Here is a 23,345-nt window from a genome sequence, read left to right on the forward strand (position 1 = left end):
GGCCTCATATTACATGTACCAGCAGTAACTGCAGGCGCTCCTCAAATAAGGGGGGATCCAGGGCAGTGCCCCTGCAGGCAGCACCCTTACCAGCACACAAGAGCTACCTTCAGGGCCAGAGATGCAGCCCGTCCCTGTACACTGCCAGGTCCGAGACTCAACCAGTGCTGCGGAAAGGCTTTTTGTTTCTCGTAGTTCAGTGCATCTCTGAGATGCTAAAACAGCGCTACCTGCCCATTGTAGTAGTTAATGGAATCAACATCCTCCCAACCACACACCCTACACGTTACAGCGTGACACCCATGTATGCAAGTAAGTGAGTGCTATACAAATGTGTCAGAAATGGGGTCTTTGGTTGACAGTCAGGTTACCCCCTGTTCAAGCAAGGACCCTCACTCTAGTCAGGGTAAAAGAGAATCACCCTCAGCTAACCCCTGCTTACCCCCTTCGTAGCTTGGCAGAGCAGTAGGCTTAACTTCAGAGTGCTAGGTGTAAAGTATTTGTACCAACACACAGAGTAACTTAATGAAAACACTACAAAATGACACAACACAGGTTTAGAAAAATAGGAAATATTTATCTAAACAAAACGAGACCAAAACGACAAAAATCCACAATATACAAGTCAAGTTATCAATTAAAAAGCAAAAAGTGTCTTTATGTAGTTTAGAACACACACTAACACTGATAGCGTGAAAATGTACCTCGGGTACGTCAAAAATAACCCCTCCCAGGTGAGTGTGTGCGTCAAAAGGGGCTTGCTATGCGTCGATTCCACTCATGAGTGAGACCTTGCATCGTTTCTCCTTTTGTCGGGTCGGGCGCGTCGTTTCTTCTCTCCGCAGGAGAGCGATGCGCTGATCTGGTCAGCACTCTCGGTTCCGGGCAGGCCTTGCGTTGTTTTTACACGGCCAGTGGGGCTTGCATCGGAAATCTAGCCGCACGATGATTCAAAAACCACGCAGCGTGGGTTTTGATCTCCAAGTCTCTGTCAGTGATGCTGCGCGTTGTTTCTCCAGCTCCGTGAGTTGATTCTTTGGTCACGTTTCCGAGAAGCTTCGAATTTCAGCCGCAGAGCCGGCGGTGCGTTGTTTCTTCAGCCGCAGATCGGAATCACGTTGATCTTTTTCCCCGCACGGCACTCAGTGCGTGGGTTTCTCACTCTTGGGCTGCCAGCTTGTCCTTTCAGGGTCCCAGGAACTGGATGGGCACCAAAGGGGAGAGTAGGAGTCTCTCCAGCGACTCCAGGTGCTGGCAGAGAGAAGTCTTTGCTGTCCCTGAGACTTCAAACAACAGGAGGCAAGCTCTAAATCAAGCCCTTGGAGAGTTCTTCTCAAGATGGAAGGCACACAAAGTCCAGTTTTTGCTCTCTTCCTCTGGCAGAAGCAGCAACTGCAGGATAGCTCCACAAAGCACAGTCACAGGCAGGGCAGCTCTTCTTCCCCAGCTCTTCAGCTCTTCCTGAACTCTAACCCTGAAAGGGATTTGTTTTGACTTATACTGGGTGCTCCCTTGTGTCCCGACAAAGCTAAACCTCTCTGATGAGCTCTAATGAGAGCGAAACACGTGTCAGAGGTTGCTTTTATTCATTCCAGGTTGGCTTGGGTGGTTTTTTACCAGTCCAAAGCTGTAATACTGTGCCTGGAGTGGTAAATGGCTTTGTCATTTTACAGCTCAGCAAGGTTGACATTGTGTTAAACCTATGCTTAAAGACTTTGCTGTACAAATGGCAAAATACTTTGTCACTATCTAGCTCGGCGTGGATAGCACTGTACTTATCCTATGCTTAAAAACTTTGCTAGATAAACAGACATTTGAGGTGAGAAAATCTAAAGTGTCGCTGGTGTTGCAGGGTGCTCCTTACTGCTCTTCTCCTAAACTTGGGAACTACTGAGAGTTCCCTCTTTCTTTTTGCATATATATATATAATATCTATAAGGTGTTGTGTTTATATATATATATATATATAATTTATTTTGTCTCTTTTATATAGATATATATTTATATTTATTACCTACTGGTGGTCGCCAGTAGTTAGTTATAGCCAGGACCTAGTTTCCATAGGAGAAGCTTTTTTTGGTTTGCCAATAACTTTGGCGCTGTTTGATGAATTCTCACAAATTTTTCAAAAGTAGTGTGACAGTGAATTCATCTGCTGTCTGAAGGGTTTCGGGATGATTCGTCAAGCGGTGGCCAAGAAAAAGGTTGGGGACCCAAAGCGTATTTTTCCCATGCCATTTCCCATAGGGATTTTAAACACGACTACAGCCCGAAATGTTGGACGGAATTAAACTGAATTTAGCAGAAAGATAGATCTTGGTCCGGAGAAATCTCTTTTTGTAATTTGTTGTAAATCCGTTCTGTAGTTTACAGTTATTAAGGAAATAAGATTTATGTATAGCTAGAGACGTGGATGCACCGCGGATCCACCACAATGCTCTCACTCACCAAAGACCTACCACAGCGGCACCACTAACATACCAACATGATTGAAAAACAGCTACCTCAAACTCAACACTGACAAAATGGCAGTCCTAATCTTCAGGAAGAACCCCTCCGTATGGGACCTCAGCTAGTGGCAGCAGAACTCGGACCAATGACCTCTTCATCAGACAACGCACAAAACCTCAGCATCATCTGCCAACCATCCATGAACCAACAAGTAAACTCAGTTGCCTCTTCCTGTTTCTACACCCTCCATAAACTCTGCTGAATCTTCAAATGGATCCCTACAGGCACCAGAAAGTTAGTCACGCTGGCCCTGGTGACCAGCCCCCTCAACTATGTCTACCCTCTCTATGACAGAGTGTCCTCCCAGTTACTTAAAAGACTCCAGACTCTACAGACCACAGCAGCCAGACTCATCCTCAACCTCCCCAAGCGCTCAGGCATCACCGCCACTGGCTCCCCACCCAGAAGAGATGCCAATTCAAAATCCTCACACTCGCATACAAGGTTCTCCACACCCTAGAGACATCCTACATCAACTATCAACTGAGCTTATATGTCCCAGCAAGACAACTACACTCCACCTAGCTAAACCTTGCACACCCCCCGCATCCATTGCAGCCACAGCGGAGGCCACTCCTCCTACACAGCAGTCAAGTCCTGGAACAACCTGCCCCTCCACCTCCGAACAGCTCCCTCTCTGGTGGATTTCAGAAGGAGACCCAAGACATAGCTTTTCGATGGAGACACAGCACCCTCATCGCCCGGATACCCTTAGTTCTTATAGTGCTGTGCTTTACAAATGCTATGATTGATTGATCCACGTGGCAACAGCAATGTTGTGATTGGCTGGCTGCAACTTGAGAGGAAAGTTCCAGCTGCCATTTTGTGTATCAGCACTCGGTCCCTTGGAGGGGGAGGATTAAAGATGAATTAGGATTTAAGGGCTCAGGATAGAGGTATCCTGACCCCATTGGACTGATGATGGGGTCTGTGAGGGACCTCTGATGGGCAAGAAATTTCTGAAAAATGTCTTGTTTTGGGGCATGTAAGGATCTGCGGATCTTCCACGATACACACCACGGCTCCCTTGTGAATCTGTAATGGATCTGCAGATCCAAACCCCAAATAAAAAAAATACACCCACTCACAGACCTACTCACTCCCACACCCATTCACAGACCCACAAAACCACTATCACACCCAGCCGCCCACCAAATCACGGATCCACACAGCCACTTATACACCGACTCACACACCCACTGACACACACACCCACTCACTGACCCACAACATCTACACCCAGTCATAAAACCACACAGCGACTCACACACCCACTCACACACAACCACTCACAAACCAATTCAGCCACTCACACACCTACTGACAGACCCACAAAACCACTCGCACACCCACTCACAGACCCACACAGCCACTCACCTATGCACTCACACACCCACTCATACACCCACAGAACCACACACAACCACACATACCCATACAGCCACTCACACACAACCTCACAAACCCACAGTGGCCAACCTCCCACTGCGCATGGCCCAAGGCCTTGCGCTTATGGGTTGGTTGCAAGCAGGGGTTGTCTGCTGGGGCTGACTGCAGGGCAGGCCTTGTGGCCAGCCTCCCTTACCTCTCACAGCCAAATGCTGTGCCCAGTGGTGGTTGGATTTACATATGGTCATTGTTAGACCTGATAGCCTTAGGGTGGTCATCCCCCAACTTTTGCATGCCTACCTCCATTTCACTGACACTGTTTTTGCTGGTTTTAGGGCTCTGTGCACTTTACCACTGCTGACCAGTGCTAAAGTGCATCTACTCTCTCCCTTAAACATGGTAACATTGGTTCCTACCCAATTGGCATATTTAATTTACCCTTAAATCCCTAGTTAAGTGCACTCCATGTCCCCCGGGTCTGTAAATTAAATGCTACTAGAGGACCTGCAGCACTGATTGTGCCACCCACATAAGTAGCCCCTTAACCATATCTCAGGCCTGCTATTGCAAGGCCTGTGTATGCAGTTTCACTGCCACTTATTAGCATTTAAAACTACTTGCCTAGCCTTAAACTCCCCTTTTTCTACATACGTCACCCCTAAGGTAGGCCCTAGATAACGCATACGGCAGGGTGCTATGTACGTAAAAGGCAGGACATGTACTTAAATGTTTTACATGTCCTGGTAGTGAAAAACTCACAAATTTGTTTTCCACTACTGTGAGGCCTGCTCCTCTCATTGACTAGCATTAGAACTGCCCTCATATACTTTTATGTGGTAGATTCTGATATCAAAGGAGTAGCCCTGTCATGTTTAGTATGGCCAGAATCCTGCTTACTGGTGAAGTTGGATTTAATACTACTATTTTAAAAATGCCACTTTTAGAAAGTGGGCATTTCTCTGCACTTAGCTGCTATCTGTGCCTTACAGCCTGTCTTCAATCCACATCTGGCTTGTGCTGATTGACAGCTCCCCTTATGTATTCTACCCAGACAACCATAAACACAGAACACTCAGTGACATCTGCATTCATCTGCATACTTAATCGGTCTCCCTGGTCAGGAAGGGTGGAGGGTCTCTCTCTTGCACTTCAAAGGCCAGTGGCCTGCCCTCACACAAAGTACTGGGCTGAAAGGGGAACTTGTGCACTACAAAACCACTTGTTGAAGTTTCCCCCACTTCAAAGGCACTTTTAGGTATATATGCTGGGTCTCTGACTCCACCAAATCAGATACTTCTGAAACTACACCTGGACTCTGTCTGGGAGACTGCCTGGCTGCCCAAAGGACTCATCCGGACTGCTTTTTTGAGAAGGACTGCTGCCCTGCTTGTTGCCCTGCTGCCTGCTGGGCTCTGACTCTGCTGGAAGGACTCTGGCGGTCATTACAACATTGGCGTTAAAAGCTGCTTACCGCCGTGCAGAAGACCGCCAAAACACCACCGCGGCGTGGAATTCCGCCACAGCTATTATGACCCACATCTCGGAATCCGCCAAAATTCAGACACCCACACAAGTCCGCCACACCAAAGGTCAGTGATAAACTGGCAAAAACAAAACCTCCACCGTCACGCCAACAGAAATACGCCTACACTATCACAACACACGAATCCACGCGGCGGTCTTTCAACCACGGTATTCCATTGGCGGTACACACCGCCGTGCTCAAAATACACACACATTTACAAAACACAGCCACATTGGACAATTCAAAATACACACACCTGAGACACATACACACACCACTCCCACACACCCATTACAATATAAAACACACACCCACATCACCCACAAACCCCTACGACCAAAAATACAGAAAGAAGGCCAGAGAGAGACCCCACCAGCAAGTACAACAGCATCCACAGGCACATAACACCATCACCCACACAACTTCCACGCACCTCACACAACACACCACTACATATCACCACACTTATCACCACACACTCCACCCCACACATCACCTACACCACCCCATGGCACCGCAAAGACACCCCAGGTTCTCGGAGGAGGAGCTCAGGGTCATGGTGGAGGAAATCGTCCGGGTAGAGCCACAGCTATTCGGATCACAGGTGCAGCACACCTCAATTGCAAGGAAGATGGAGCTATGGCGAAGAATAGTCGACAGGGTCAACGCAGTGGGGCAGCACCAAAGAAATCGGGAGGACACCAGGAAAAGGTGGAACGACCTACGGGGGAAGGTGCGTTCAGTGGTCTCAAGACACCACCTGCCGGTTTAGCGGACTGGCTGCGGACCCCCACCTCCTCCCCCACAACTAACAACTTGGGAGGAGCAGGTCTTGGTGATTCTGCATCCTGAGGGCCCCGCAGGAGTAGGTGGAGGAATGGACTCTGGTAAGTCAAATCTTAACTATTACAACCCCCACCCTACCTGCATGCTATCACATACCCCCACCCTCACCCCCCTCAACACCAACTCCTCACAAATGTCCCAATATCACAACCCACCCATCCCAACACCAAGCCCTGCATGCAATTACAAAGCATGGACACCCATCACTAAAGCATGCACACTGCACATAGCCATACACCCCCCTAAACTATCATCACACAAGCTCCCACACAGGAATGCCAGCACTGGGGTACATGGTCACCCACCCATTGCTACCATGCCACACACAGATGCAATAATCATGCCTTTCCACCCGTGCAGGACCCCTACCCAATGTCACCAGACAGGAGGGTCCATACATGTCCACTCCACCCCCAGAAGAGGCCCACAGTGATGACAGCACCTCTGTCCAACTGGATCTAGATGACCAGCCTGGACCATCGGGGACCTCTGGACAGTCGGTTTCCCTCACACAGGCACAGGCCACCACAGACCTTCCCCCCTCTGGAAACACCAGCACAGCACCCACCCAGCAGGCCCATATCTCCGTACCCAGGACACGTCAATCAGCTGTGTGTCCACCACTACAGGGAACCCAGGATAACCCTCCACCCCAATAACAACAGGGACCTGGGGGCAGTGGCAGTGGGCACACGGTCCAGGGGATGGAGGCCCAGGAACACAGGGGAACAGGGAGGGCTGCCATGCGACAGGGGGCGGACACGCCAAGGGAACCCACTCTCCACGAGGCCCTCTCCTCCATCATGGGAGCATACCACCACTCCCAGGAGACGATGGCAACGGTACTGGGCAAGTTCCAGGAGACCCAGCGCATGCAGGAGGAACAGTATTTGGGCTTCAGGGAGGAACTCAGAACCATCAGCTCCACCCTGGGCACCATCATAGGGGTGCTGAAGGAAGTACTCAACACCAGGAGGGACACTTTGGCACAATAAGGGGCCCCTGACACTAGAATGGACGATGAACTGCCCACCTCCTCTGCCAGTGCTAGTGGACAGGACGCCCCACCACAGGACCACCACACCAGCACCCCACCCCCTGCAGAGGGAGAACCACCCCGCAAACGGTCCCTGAGATCCAGGTACAAGACAGAGAACGATGCCAAGACCCCCACCAAGAAATGAGACCACCCTGATTGTCATCCTACTGTCCCACTTTGACACCCCTTCCATAATTAAACTGCCCCAGCTCCACTTCCTATGCCCATATGGGCAATGCACCTGTGAGACTAATAGACTGGACTCTAACATGGACACTCCTCCGCTATCACCCCTCACCAATTAACTTCCCCCTCCAATATTTTGCATTGAAATAAACACACCTAAAGCACAAAATGATCTGGAGTCTGTCTGTGATTTCGAAATAGTGTATTAGCAATTACAGTGAAAAAATGTGTTTCAAATAGTAATGTCAACATACCTATGTCACACAGCTCTAGTCCATGAGGAATGTAAGCAGATGACACACAGTGGGACCCACATCTGTGAAACCGTAAGGGAAAGTGACAACTCAGTGACCATACACTGGGTGAAAACGACAGACAGGATAGAGGTAGTAGTGTAAAAGTACATGTAGTAGGCAGGATTGTATTCTCACCTGTGTGTCACTGGAAATATTGCTGGATCACTGAGTCCCTGTTCTGCATGTCTTCTTCCTCTGCTTCATCCTCATCACTGTCCACAGGCTCCACAGCTGCCACAATACCGCCATCTGGACCATCCTCCTGCAGAAAAGGCACCTGTCGTCGCAAAGCCAAGTTGCGAAGCATACAGCAGGCCACGATGATCTGACACACCTTCTTTGGTGAGTAGAATAGGGATCCACCTGTCATGTGGAGGCACCTGAGCCCTCGCCTTCAAGAGGCCGAAGGTCCGCTTGATCACCCTCCTAGTTCGCCCATGGGCCTCATTCTAGCGTTCCTCTGCCCTGGTCCTGGGATTCCTCACTGGGGTCAGTAGCCATGACAGGTTGGGGTACCCAGAGTCACCTGCAAATGGCGAGGGACAACTGTTAGACACACACTAACCTGTAGGGAAAACCCCAGACAACCATTCCCACTGTCTTGCTTCCAGGGGCTCACCTAATAGCCACACACAGTGCCTCTGGAGTTGACCCATCACATAAGGGTACACAGTTCCTGGATTGTGGCATGGTCAAACCTGTAGGTGATTAACAAATGTCGCTCCTCCATTGTCGACAGGTCCACCAACGGTCGGTACACCGGAGGATGCCACCATCTCCTCACATGTCCCAGCGGACGGTGCCTATGAAGGACAACAGCGAGCACAGAGTCAACCAACTCAGAGGTACGTTCCCACAGTTTACCCAGAACACCAATCATACACAAAAGGTAGCCTGTATGTGTGTTGAGGCTAGGCCTAGGTATGTGTGACGCAGTTGAAAATGAGGACATGTGGGCCCCTGAAATGGCGGCTGCCTGACCTCTAAAGTGGGACAATGGGATGTGAGGTAACTGCGCTGGCCTTGCACATCATCGCGGTAGGCGGTCGGAGACCGCGGCGCAATGCTGTATTGGTTAACATTGGACCCTATGGGTACCAGGAGCCAATGACGATGTACGCCGGCGGTGATGGTACGCACCGCCGTGGACGTGACCGCCACGGACGTGACCGCCATTTTCTTTCACTTCAATCACTAGATACCTGATCTTCCACAGGAGAGGACCTACACTGCAAGTGCTGCTGTGACCTCAGGCTGGAAGAGACAATGGCTCGTGCGTCTGGGGAAAGTCCCCTGCCTTCACATCGGAGGAGTTGGAGAAGCTCGTTGATGGGGTCCTCCCCCAGTACACGCTACTCTACGGTCCTCCAGACCAACAGGTAAGTACACAGGGAGCATGTTGTATGGGCTGTGCCTGTGTGGAGAGGGCTGGATGTTAGAAGGAAGGGGGCTGAGTGCTGCGTGCATGTAAGACGGTGAGTGCATGTGCCACATGGCAAGGGTAGGGATGGGGGCCACTCACTTTGATGGTGCAGTTGGTAATGACTTCTCTTCTTCCCCTGTACATTTCATGTAGGTCAGCGCCCACCAGAAGAAAGATATTTGGCGTGCCATCGCCAAGGACGTCCGGACCCTGGGGGTCTACCACAGAAGGAGCACCCAGTGCCAGAAAAGATGGGAGGACATTTGCCGCTGGAGCAAGAAGACGGTGGAGGCTCAGCTGGGGATGGCCTCCCAACGTGGGAGGGGTGCCCGTAGAACCATGACCCCCTTGATGTTCAGGATCCTGGCGGTGGCCTACCCGGAGTTGGATGGGCGCTTGAGGGCCTCACAGCAGACACAAGGGGGTGAGTACACTCTCATTCAGCTGCCATTGTGCGCAGTGGAGTTGTCTGGGTGGGGGAGGAGGGCTGTGGGATTCCCTAGGCCAGGGCGAGTTCCGTAGGCTAGGCCCCTCCGTAAGGCATGGCCCTGTGGCCCCCCACCCCACCTCTGTAGAGTGCCAAGTACAGCTATTCATGCCCCTGTGTCATCTATGTGTGCAGATGCCATCCATAGCCTTATAGGCCATTTCCCAGGAATTGCACTGTAGAGCCCAAGTGCGCAGCGTAGTGCAGGGGGCTTCTGTGTCTGTCTTGTCTGCCAACGGTAGCTGTAATCCATGCACTCAACATGCCTTTATTCTGTCCCCCCCCCTTTTTGTGGTTTCCCTGTTCTTGGGTGCATTAGCATCATCAGGCGGAGGAGCAGTGGCACCGGAGCATGAGGGAGCTGCATCCCACATGGCCATGGAGGGCCACACTACGGACTCTGAATTCACCAGTGGGACGGAGGGCGAGGGGAGCTCCACGGTGGGGACAGGAGCTGACACCAGCGATACGGACTCGTCCTCTGATGGGAGTTCCCTTGTGGTGGCGGCAACATCTGTGCCCCCCGCATCTACAGGTACAGTCGCCACCCCCCTACCAGCACCGCCCTCCCAGCAGCCCCTCAGCCTTCGCCCCGTGCCCGCTCACCCAGGAGGGTGGGCATCACCTTCGCCCCAGGCTCCTCAGGCCCTGCCCCAGTCACTCCTGCTGCCCTCAGTGAGGAGGCCATTGACCTCCTCAGGTCACTCACTGTTGGGCAGTCTACCATTTTGAATGCCATCCAAGGTGTAGAAAGGCAGTTGCAACAACCTAATGCATTCCTGGAGGGCATTCATTCTGGTCAGGCGGCCCTTCACCGAGTCTTTCAAACTCTGGCCTCAGCACTGATGGCAGCCATTGTCCCCGTGTCTAGCCTCCCCCCTCTAACTTCCACCACCCAGACCCAATCCCCTGTACCTCTGCCTATCCCAAGCACACCATCAGACCAGCCTGCACACACCTCGCCACACAAGGGAAGCTCAGGCAAACATAAGCACCACACATCCCACAGGCACTCACGGAAGCATCACACACATCCACTACCTCCACTGTGTCCCCCTCCTCGCCGTCTCCCTCCTCCCTCCCAGTCTCGTCTACACACACACCTGCATGCACTACCTCTTCAGCCACTACGTCCCTCACCAGCACACCCACCAGCACACCCCGCTCACGTGCAGTCACCACCCCCACTACCATTCACACGTCCCCTGTGTCCTCTCCCAGTGTGTCTGTGACACCCCCTCCCAAGATACACAAACGCAGCCACACACCCACCCAACAGCCATCCACATCACGACAGCCTCCAGCGCATGCACCTGCACCCAAAGTCACCAAACGTACACCTCCTACTACCACCACCTCTTCCTCCACTCCCAAACCCCCTCCAGCTACCCGTCCCAGTGTGTCCCAAAAACTTTTCATGTCCAGCCTTGACCTTTTTCCCACACCTCCCCCACCCCGTCCATCTCATAGGTCCCGAACTAGCACCTCAGCCACAACATCTCCGGGACCAGTGGTGTCTGTAGTCACAGGTATGTGGAGTGCACCGGCCACCAGGACAGCCAGTGTGGCACGGAGCCACAGCACAGCCAGTCCCCCCCCCCTGTGAAGCATCAGAAGTTGGCCAGTGCCCGGCGGGAAAGGGGAAGACTCCAGCCACCAAAGCCGCTCCCAGGGGTCCCGGTGGGAGTGTGGACTCAGGTGTGACACCTCCCAAGGTGGGGAAGGGCCACAAGAAACCCGGCAAGTCTGGGAAGAGCAGCACGGCAGAGAAGACCACCATCATCCCCGCTGTCCAGGAGGGCCCCTCCAGCCCCATCCCAGCTGCCCAGGAGGTCACCGCCAGCCCCATCCCAGCTGCCCAGGAGGGCCCCGCCAGCCCCATCCCAGCTGCCCAGGAGGGCCCCGCCAGCCCCAGCCCAGCTGCCCAGGAGGCCACCGCCAGCTCCAGCCCAGCTGCCCAGGAGGCCGCTGAACAGGGCACCGCTGAACAGGGCAAGCACCACTGAACAGGGCAAGCACCGCTGAACAGGGCACCGCCAACTCAAGCACCGCTGAACAGGGCGCCGCCAACTCAAGCACTGCTGAACAGGGCACCGCCAACTCAAGCACTGCTGAACAGGGCAAGCACCGCTGAACAGAGCACCGTCAACTCAAGCACCGCTGAACAGGGCACCGCCTACTCAAGCACCCCTAAGCAGGGCAAGCACCGCTGAACAGGGCACCGCCAAATTAAGCACCGCTGAACAGGGCACCACCAAATCAAGCACCGCTGAACAGGGCACTGCCAACTCAAGCACCACTGAACAGGGCACTGCCAACACAAGCACCGCTGAACAGGGCACCACCAACTCATGCATCACTGAACAGGGCAAGCACCGCTGAACAGGGCACTGCCAACTCAAGCACCGCTGAACAGGGCAAGCACTGCTGAACAGGGCACTGCCAACTCAAGCTCCGCTGAATAGGGCAAGCACCACTGAACAGGGCAAGCACCGCTGAACAGGGCACCGCCAACTCAAGCACCGCTGAACAGGGCACCGCCAACTCAAGCACAGCTGAACAGGGCAAGCACCGCTGAACAGGGCACTGCCAAATCAAGCACCGCTAGCCCATGAGCGGCAGGGGCACTGACGCAACTGGGGCCGTCACGGGGTGAGTGATGCACTCTGGGCACCAGTCCACCTCCAGAACCGGTGGAGACATGCATCCACTACCTCTGTCCTTCACAGGATGAAGCACTCTGGGCACCAGTCCCCCTCCAGAACCAGTGGAGACATGCATCCACTACCTCTGTTCTTCACAGGATGAATCACTCTGGGCACCAGTCCCCCTCCAGAACCAGTGGAGACATGCATCCACTCCATCTGTCCTTCACAGGATGAAGCACTCTGGGCACCAGTCCCCCTCCAGAACCAGTGGAGACATGCATCCACTACCTCTGTCCTTCACAGGATGAAGCACTCTGGGCACCAGAACCCCTCCAGAACCAGTGGAGACATGCATCCACTCCGTCTGTCCTTCACAGGATGAAGCACTCTGGGGACCAGTCCCCCTCCAGAACCAGTGGAGACATCCATCCACTCCATCTGTACTTCTCAGGATGAAGCACTCTGGGCACCAGTCCACCTCCAGAACCAGTGGAGACATGCATTCTGCCCTTCACAGGGTGAAGCACTCAGGGCACCAGTCCCCCTCCAGAACCAGTGGAGACTGTTATCAACTTGAGAGACTGTGGCTTTGCACTCCCCAGGATGGAACAGTGGGTAAACCACCCACTGTAGAGACTTGAGAGACTGTGGCTTTGCACTCCCCAGGATATGGCAGTGGGCAAACCACCCACTGTAGAGACTTGAGAGACTGTGGCTTTGCACTCCCCAGGATGGAACAGTGGGCAAACCACCCACTGTAGAGACTTGAGAGACTGTGGCTTTGCCCTCCCCAGGATATGGCAGTGGTCAAACCACCCACTGTAGAGACTTGAGAGACTGTGGCTTTGCACTCCCCAGGATATGGCAGTGGGCAACCCACCCACTCTAGAGACTTGAGAGACTGTGGCTTTGCACTCCCCAGGATTCAACAGTGGGCATTGAGCACCCTCGTGGATCTGGCGTCGTGCACTCATCTGGCTGAGGTGCCCCCCCTTCCCTTCCCCCTGAGGTGCCTGTTGTATTTCCATCTGATGCCCCTGCAGTGTTCTCTCTGTTTTGATCTGGTATCGAGTGTGGGCCTCGCCCATGCATTTTGGGCCCAGTGGTCCACGGACTATAAATGGTGCAATACCTGGACTTGTATTATTGGTGTATATATTTGTTTATAGTGTATATATATTTTATAATACTGTATTTTAATAGATTACAATGGTTTCAATAATTTCCTTTGGTCTTTGCATTCTTCCGGAGGGTTTGGGGGGTGTAACTATGATGTATAGATATGTATTAGTGTGTGTGTTGTAGTGGGTGAGGGTGGGGGTGTTGCGTGTGTGTGTGTGTGTGTGTCCTTGTTTTTTCCCTCCCCTATGTCGTAGGTGCAGTACTCACCGTGGTCTTCGCCGCCGGCGTTCGTGCTCCTGGTACAGGAGCAGGAAGACTATCACAGGTAGGATTTGGAGTTCTGGGTCCATGATGTCCTTGTTCCTCGTGGAGTGTGTAGAGGTGAGCGTTTTCCCTTCGAAATTCCTGTTTCCGCCTTGTTTTTATCCGAAGTGAATCCGCCCCGGAAAAGGTGGCGGATTGGCCTATCATGATACTGTGGGCGGTACATTGTCTGTCTGTTGGCGGTGACCGCCGCGCTGTTTGTTTGTACCGCATTGGCAGTCAGAGTGTTAAAGTGGCTGTCTTTGTTGGCGGTTTCCGCCACGGTCGTTATTCCAAATTTTTTACCGCCGGCCTGTTGGCGGTCTTACCGCCGCTTTAACACCGACCGCCAGGGTTGTAATGACCACCTCTGTCTTCCCCTCAAGTGCTGTCTAAGGGCTTGGATTGAGCTTGCCTCCTGTTCTGAAGTCTCAGGGTCACAAAGACTTCACCCCAGAGAAGAAAATCTCTGTGCGTCGGAAACTCAACACAGTACCTCAGAAATTCAACGCAGCGCCTGCTTTGCAGTGGAAAAATTGAAACATCGTCCACTGGATCAATACAATGCCTGCTCCTTCTACCAGCGTGTGAATGATTTTTAAAGCCCTTGGTGTCAAAATATCCCTCATCGCATTGAGGAACCAAAACTATGCTCCTGGAAATCAACGCATCACCGTACAGCGTGGAAAGAAAAGATGCATTGTCTGTGCCATGCCAGAAAATCTGACGCAGTGCCTTATTTTTCCACACGTCTCCTCTGCGGCCCTGTACTTTATAATTTTTGACGCATCCCAGTTACTGTGCGTTACAGAGATACAAAAACGTATTCCTAAGGATTGAGACTCTTTTAAACCTTTAAAAAGTGATATCTGAACTTGTGCATATTGGATTTTTGTCTATTTTTCTAAACCTGTATGGTGTATTTTTGTGGTGTTTTCACTGTGTTTCTGTATGAGTTAATGCACAAATATTTTACAGATTTCCTTCTAAGTTAAGCCTGCCTGCTTTGTGCCAAGCTACCAGAGGGTGAGCACAGAATAATTTGGATTGTGTTGTTACTTACCTTGACTAGGATTGTGGTCCTACTTGGACAAGGGTGTATACCTCTGTCAACTAGAGACCCAATTTCTAACAATCATTAAATATTACTTTACGTTTAAAAAAAGACCCTAGAAATTCTCAGAAAAAAACAAAGTTTACAGGGACGTTATAGCAAGGAAATAGAACTAAAAAAAAAAACTGTGTCTAGCTAATGGGTGTAAGTGTTTACAAAACGCATGTGCTCCTCATGCAGCATATCTGTGTTATGATATTGAACACAGGGAACATCTTCAAATTGAAGGTGACAAATTGCAGGTGACAAATTGCAGGTGACAAGTGATGTCTTGTGTTTGACATGTTCCACAGACGTTTACTTCACCAGAGTAGTGTGTGGGGATTCCCTTTTGAGGGGGGAAGGCCGTGATACCTGCCTATATATGGTGCCTCCTTTGTCTTGGGATTCCCTTATGGAATCATAAATAGGTCTCAGGGCCTATGTGTCACAACTGTTAATTTCACTCAAGGGGTTCCTTCAGGTTCCTGTGTTAAATGGGATTCTGTACTCGTGTCTGCTCCTGAGCCTTCTCCCTGGTGTTTCCAGATGTCTAGTTTGTCAGATGAGAGCCCCGCTAGTGGCTGTCTCCGTATTCCCTTCATGTCATCTCTAAGCAGTGCTCTCTCCTTTGCCCTTTCCCATATTGTCACTTCTTGTATCCAGTGTGGCACTGTCGGTCCCAACACTAATTTCCATTGTTTCGCTATGCAGCATTTGATCACTACCATGGGCAGATCTACTAACCTATTGCCTGCCTCTTTAGGTCCAGGCATAGGTTATAATCCCACTAATATATGCCGTAGTTTCCGTGCACTCTTGCTGTGGGGGATGTATATATGAGCTTGACCCACTTCACCCTTGCCTCACCCTGCCCCCTTTGAAGCATAACACCGAACAAGAAGTCCCATTGTATAGAGTTGAATGTTTTTTCCATATCAACAGACATTAGTAAAGCATTCGGGTGGAGACCTACGTCTGGGTGATACATATTATGGTATAATATGCGTAGATTAAGGGAGGTATTTTGACGAGGTAAACCTGTTCTGACCATGGTGTATTAAGGATTGCATGTGTGGTGCCAGACTCATGGACAGCACTTTACTTAATTTCTTGAAGTCCAGGTCTAGCATGTAGCGGGGGCGGAATGCTGATGTTGGGTGCCCGGTGTTTGCAGATTTGAGGAGTGGTATCACCAGTATGTCTCTAGTGCACTCTGGCACCCTTCCCAGTTTAAGTGAGTCTGCGTATAGTATCTCTAGCTTGGGAGCCAATGTAGCGGAGAAGGCTGTATAATATTCCACCAGCAGTCCGTTGGGGCCAGGGGTTTTCCCTTGAGCCATCTCTTTGATAGCTACCCAGATCTCCTGAGCTGTCACTGGGCTGCCTAGTGCTTCCTGCATTGTGGGGCCCACTGCTCTCAAAGATATAAGGCTCAGGTAGTCAGTCACTGCTGCCTCAGGGAGATAACCAGGGTGGGTGTAGAGTTGTTCATAGTATGTTCGAAAAGTATTATTCATGTCTTTTGGTGACTACAACAGGAGCCCGTCATCAGCCAGTATTTGCATGATGAGTTTTTCCCTAGTTGGCAGTGTAACCAACCAAGCCAGTAATTTCCCTGCTGTACCCTCATCATCGTGAGCCTTAGCCATATAGTCCTTCTAATCAAGGCAGCGAAGGTGGTCCAGCGCCTTATGGTATTCTTCTCTGGTGTCTCTATGGGATTCTCCTGCTCCTTCTTCCAACCATAACCAGTTAGCTAGATTGCCTAGCTGTTCTTCCAACACTCTTAGTTCCTCTTTCCTGCCCCCCACTCTCTGACCCATACAGTGACCAAGGATTACTACCTTTAATGCATCCCATTCAATTCATGTGTTAGGAGCTGATCCCTGATTGTGCTCAGAGTAGTCTGAGATGGTCCTTTGTAAAGACTCCTTAAAGGAGGTGGTATCAAGTACCAGGGGGTTGAGTCACCATGGGGTTTCTCTGGCTGCTTCAGTATGGGCCAGAATTTCAGTGGGCTGTGGTTTGACAGTGTGCGTCCCAGGTATTCTGTATGTAGTGCAAAGTGTCCTAGCATGGATGAACACATGAACATATCTAATCTAGTGTGCAATTTGTAGACTGGTGAATAATAGGAATATTCACACACCTGATCATTTTGTGCCCTCCAAATCTCCAATAAATTCCAATGATTTAGCCGTTGCCTCACTCCCTCTGAGAGCTTAAGGGCCGTGCCCACCGATACTGGAAGGGTAGATCTGTCTAGGTTTATATTCATTACACAGTTGAAGTCACCCCCATGAGTAAACTACCTGTTCCCATGATAGTTAAGGGGTTAGATAGCTCCTTCAAAAATGTCACCTGGTCCTGATTTGGAGCGAATATATAGACCCTAAGGTTATCTCTCTGTCCAGGAGCCTACCTTTAACTAGGACATATTGTCCCTCCTTATCTATCAATGTGTGCATGTGCTCAAAGGGAAAACCAGCCCTTATCCATATTAGAACTCCACATAAGTAAGCAGAGTAGGAGGTTGCATAAATGTGGCCTCGTCAGCTACGGCGAAGCCGTTCTATTTCTTCATGCGTTAAATGTGTTTCTGTAGGAAAGTACCATCTTGTCTGGCATGTTACCCCCATTTTCACTGTATGTATGTTTGTTTTTGCCCTTGTGTCACTGGGATCCTGCTAGGCAGGACCCCAGTGCTCATAGTGTATGCCCTGTATGTGTTCTCTGTGTGGTGCCTAACTGTATCACTGAGGCTCTGCTAACCAGAACCTCAGTGTTTATGCTCTCTCTACTTTCTAAAATTGTCACTACAGGCTAGTGACTAATTTTACCAATTCTCATTGGCACACTGGTACACCCATATAATTCCCTTGTATATGGTACTTAGGTACCCAGGGTATTGGGGTTCCAGGAGATCCCTATGGGCTGCAGCATTTCTTTTACCACCCATAGGGAGCTCTGACAATTCTTACACAGGACTGCCACTGCAGCCTGAGTGAAATAACGTCCACGTTATTTCACAGCCAGTTTCACTGTGCATAAGTAACTTATAAGTCACCTATATGTCTAACCCTCACTTGGTGAAGGTTAGGTGCCAAGTAACTTAGTGTGTGGGCACCCTGGCACTAGCCAAGTTGCCCTCATATCGTTCATGGCAAATTCCCCGAACTTTGTGAGTGCGGGGACAGCATTACACGCCTGCACTGCACATAGGTCACTACCTATGTGTAGGTTCACCATAGTAACTCCGTACATGGCCATGTAACATGTCTAAGATCATGGATTTATCACCTCAATACCATTCTGGTATTGGGGGGACAATCCCATGATGCCCGGGTCTCTAGCACAGAACCCGGGAACTGCCAAACTGCCTTTCCGAGGTTCCCACTGCAGCTGCTGCCAACCCCTCAGACAGGATTCTGCCCTCCTGGGGTCTGGGCAGCCCGGCCCAGGAAGGCAGAACAAAGGATTTCCTTTGAGAGAGGGTGCTACACCCTCTCCCTTTGGAAATAGGTGTGAAGGGCTGGGGAGGAGTAGCCTCCCCCAGCCTCTGGAAATGCTTTGATGGGCACAGATAGTGCCCATCTCTGCATAAGCCACTCTACACCGGTTCAGGAATCCCCCAGCCCTACTCTGGCGCGAAACAAAGGAAAGGGGAGTGACCACTCCCCTGACCTGCACCTCCCAGGGGAGGTGCCCAGAGCTCCTCCAGTGTGTCCCAGACCTCTGCCATCTTGGAAACAGAAGGTAGTGCAAGCCCTTAATCCAGATTTACATTTTGCAGCACACTTAGGGCCAGATTTATTGAAAAGTGGCGCAGCATGGTGCTGTGCCAAAATTGGCAGCGCCGCGCTGTGTCACTTTAGAAACGCAGTGATGTGCCGTATTTAACTGAATACGGCGCACCCCTGCGATTCCCCCTGCGCTGGCGCTACATTGAGCTGCCACACCTTCCCGCACATAAACAGTCATTACTGTCATTTTGCTTTTTCTATGCGTGTGGCAGAATGCAGCACACATAGAAAAAGCAAAAAGCAAGGAGGAATCAAAATATTCCTCCTCGTTGCGCCTTGCTAATGCCACCTCTGGGGGTGATGTTCGATTTTGGTGCTGCCTCAGGTTTACATGATTTCATAAATCTGAGGCAGCATCAAAATGCAATGGGAGTTGCTGTGGCACGCCCACAGCCACACCCATTGCACGCTCCTTCCACGCACAGTGCTCCGTGGGAAGGGGCCGTATTTACAGGGTGGCGTTAAGCCAAAAAAGTGGCTTAACGCCACCCTGTAAATACGGCACTGTGCTTAGCACCACAGGAGCGTCACAAAAAGTTGCGCTACTGTGGCTCTAGGGTTGTATAAATACGGCCCTTAGAAAGGAAAAAATGCCACTGAGGATTGTTTTTGTGCAGGAAGGTGACCCTTCCTCCACAGAAACAATCCTGCTTGTGATGCAGGCACCCTTACGCCATAGTACAAGGGTGCCTGCTTTGGCGGTTGGCAGTCACAAGTGTGTCATACTGCTGCACAGACCACTTTGGCATTCTTTACTCGGAGACTACCACTAGTCAGTCTTCCCAGTTGGATATGGGTTGACCAGCCAGCTTCTTTTAAGCAACATCTTCCTGAGGTTTAGATTGCAGATTCTGATACACGTTTCCGTTATGAATAATACATTTTCCTCTTTAATAGAACAGCATCCCAGTAGAAGAGGTCCTTGGGATCTACAGCTGCAAGCCGCAAGTCACACATTTAAAGGACTCTTCTAAGGTAAGTGTACTTACATATTTTAACTCGAATTTGGTATTAATGAGCAAAAAGTTTTGTGTCTTTCAAAATAATATCTTTTAAGCTCCAGAAGAACAACTTGGAAGGCAAAATGTTGATGCCCAGATTTTAATGAAAGGACAACTAACCTCCATAACTATAGAATGAATAGTGACATTGGAAAAGTGTATTATGGCTGTGCAGGTGACTTGTGTAACATGTTAAATCTACTTAGAGTGTCATAGATACGTTGGAGGGCCTGCTACCAAGACGCAGGGGGACATATGCAAAAGTAACATCATAATTAGTGTAAAAATAATGAATGTACGTTTGACCATAAAATCTGGAAGCTATTATACTACATGTAATTCCATACGTAAGAGGCATGCTGTGATACGTTACCCCTTCCACTACTGAGGTAGGTATTTGTGTACACACATAACAATCTTTCGCATCCATCGTCTCAACATACTCACTCAGCAAGCGATAGAAAATGTTAGATGAAAGTTCCTTCTTATCATGCAAGTGTCTCTCGTCTTTCTCGAGTCTCTTCAGAGCTGTTAGCTCAGTAACAATAATAGGTTTAGAAGTAGAAGCATCATTCGTCTCACTCTCATTTTTACCATGCATTCCAAGAACTATTGCTACAATGATTAGTACGCATGCGGTTATTAGACCGATACACATGTATTTACAACACTTCATCTTACGCCCCTGTGTAGTGAAGCTAGTCATGATCTGTATAGAATCAGAAAGTTGAAGACACTTTATCAAAGTGGATTTGCAGGTATTTACAAAGCTGAACGAGTTCAATGTTCACACAATTTTCTTTAGCAGCTTTGGTCTCTTATCGGTTAGCAGCGTTGTCTCAAAATCAGTTTCAAAGTCAATCAAGTTAGCAATGTCTTAGCCGGTTGAAAAGTCAATCTGGTGATCAATGTCTTCAATCGACAGAGTCCATAAAGTTTTTATTTCCAAAATTAAGTTCTGCCTCTTCGTTCTCAAGACTGAGGGATACAAATTCGTCTGACCAATCGTTATTGGCTACGTATGCCCACTCCGGACCGGAATACCTCCTGCTCGGTATCCTTTTTCTTTTCAATTTTGCATCTCTCTTTGATTCTTTCTCACTGGTACTTTCCTCTTTGGCCAAGTCCTTTTCTTCACTTGGTGTTGGTACTACGACAGACACTTCCTTTCTTTTCTCTTTCACTCTTGGCCCTTCACTGTCGTTCAACGTTTCTCTAATTCTTAATTTTACTGGCGATATGCTTGGTCTTCTTTTTGCACTGTGTCCACTTGATGGACCTGCAATCTCTTCTGAAGGAGTTTGAGCACTTTCGTTCATTTCTGCCTTGTCCCCTCCTTCTGGGGAGTCAATCAGGTTTTCCTTTTCTTTTCCTGTATCGTCTGCTTCTGGGAAAGCCCTCCTCTGATCAGGCTCTCCTGCTTCTTCACCTGTTTCGAGCCCTTTGTCACGTTACTTTCTTCAGGCTCTTTGTCACTTTCAGCTGCTTCAGGCTCTTTGTTACCTTCAGCTGCTTCGTTGCTTTCTGAGGCTCCTCCTTGGTCTTCCCCAAGTGAATCAGTTGCTTCGTCCTCAGAGAATATTTCTCCCTCCTCTATTTCTGCCTGTTCGCTTCTAGTTCTTTTTCGCTCTGTCTCAGCACTTGGTACTTTGTTATCAGGTACTGGCAACTTCAGCGCTTCAACTTCCTCGTCTGTAGGACACAATACCCTCTTTGTGTGACTGGCGTGAATCCAATTGGGAACTCCCGCACACTTCACAGCGGTGGTAGTCGTCAAAATCACTTGAAAAGGTCCTTTCAAACGGGGTTCCAAACACGACTTCCTCACGTGCTTCTTTATCACGACCCAGTCACCTGCTTTCAGGGCGTGTCCTGGACCTTGGATCGGTGGCAAGGTGGTTGCCTCCACCTGGTGAGAGAAAGAGCGAACCACATCAGCTAGACCTTTGCAGTAGTCTAACACCATATCATCTGTAATATTCAAAAGCGCATTTGCAGGAACTGCTGGAAGTCTCATAGCTCTGCCCATGAGAATCTCGTGTGGGGACAGCCCAGTCTTTCTGTCAGGGGTGTTTCTCATTGACATTAGTACCAAAGGCAATGTGTCAGGCCATTTCAAGTTTGTTGATGCGCATATTTTCGCCATTCTTGATTTCAATGTGCCATTCATTTGCTCCACTAGACCTGATGCTTCAGGGCGGTAGCTACAATGCAGCTTTTGCTCAATGTTCAGTGCTGCACAAAGCAATTTTATTACTTTGTTATTGAAATGACTTCCCCTATCTGATTCTAAAGAGATCGGGAATCCAAAACGTGGTATTAGCTCTCTCAAGAGTAGTTTTACAACTGTGAGACTGTCATTCCTGCGTGTAGGGTATGCTTCGATCCAGTGACTAAAAATGCACACAACCACCAACACATACTTCAAGCCTCCATGCACAGGCATCTCGATGAAGTCCATTTGCATCCTGCTGAATGGACCCCATGCTCTTCCTATGTGGCTCAAATTTACTACGGTTCCCTTTCCTGCGTTCATCTGTTGGCAAATGACGCAACGGTGGCAAACTGCTTCAGCAACTTGACAGAATTTGGGGTTAAACCAATCAGTTTTAAACAATCTAATCATGGCATCCCTCCCAAGATGAGCTTGTCCATGGTAAAATCTGGCTATCTGTGTCAAAAGGCTGTTTGGAAGAACGAATTTCCCTTCACTTGAAACCCATAATTCATCTAGTCTCCTTACACATTGTGATTTGGTCCACGAGAGTTTCTCATCCTCACTGACATCATTCTGTAAGGATTTCAATTTGTCCATCGTATCTACACCCTTTAGAGCAAATATTTCGCTTGGTTCGAGTTCTGGTTCACTTATCAAATTCCATTCATCCCTAAGCAATATACAGTTCAATGCGCAAAACCTTGCGACTTGATCCGCATATCCATTTCCCAGAGAAACATAGTCTTGTCCCTTCGAGTGTGCACTGTATTTTACCACTGCTACTTCTCCTGGTAGTTGGATGGCATGTAACAATTCTCTTATTCTTTCACCATTTTTCACTGGTGATCCTGAAGAGGTCATGAAGCCTCTCTGTGACCACAATTGTCCGAAATCATGCACTATTCCAAACCTGTACTGGCTGTCAGTGTAAATGGTAACTTTCATTAATGCAGAGTGTTGGCAAGCTCTAGTAAGGGCTACCAATTCTGCTACCTGTGCAGAGTAAACTCCTTGAAGCCAAGATGCTTCCAAAACACCTGTTACCGTACATACAGCGTACCCTGCTTTCAATATACCCAGCGCATCTCTTAAACATGAACCATCAACAAAAATAATTTGATCATTTTCTTCCAATCGGGTATCTTTGATATCAGGTCTTGGTTTGGTGCAAAATTCAGTCACTTGAAGACAGTCGTGCTCGATGTCTTCAGCGTTCTCAATTTTGGCATTTTCACTGGGAAACAAGGTTGCTGGATTCAACGTAGTGCACCGTTTCAGCTGCACGTTAGGTGATCCCAGAATTATTGTTTCATACCTTGTGAGTCTAGCACCAGTCATGTGCTGTGTTCGGGAACGTGTCAAAAGTATCTCGACTGAGTGAGGGACCATGACTGTTAAAGGGTGTCCCATCACTATTCCTTCACTCTGAGTGAGGCTGATACCAACTGCGGC

General features: G+C 49.7%; 1 protein-coding gene across 1 annotated transcript in view; it reads left to right on the forward strand.

The window, feature by feature from the left end:
* Positions 1-23,345, forward strand: part of C3_1H2orf80 (chromosome 3_1 C2orf80 homolog) — a 457,377-nt gene that overhangs the window by 82,495 nt on the left and 351,537 nt on the right. Inside the window, exon 6 of the mRNA XM_069225947.1 lies at positions 19,572-19,649. Coding sequence (XP_069082048.1) covers positions 19,572-19,649 — 78 coding nt within the window. The remainder of the gene's footprint in view (positions 1-19,571; positions 19,650-23,345) is intronic.

Source organism: Pleurodeles waltl, chromosome 3_1 (genome assembly GCF_031143425.1).
Source record: "Pleurodeles waltl isolate 20211129_DDA chromosome 3_1, aPleWal1.hap1.20221129, whole genome shotgun sequence".
Taxonomy (NCBI): Eukaryota; Metazoa; Chordata; class Amphibia; order Caudata; family Salamandridae; genus Pleurodeles; species Pleurodeles waltl.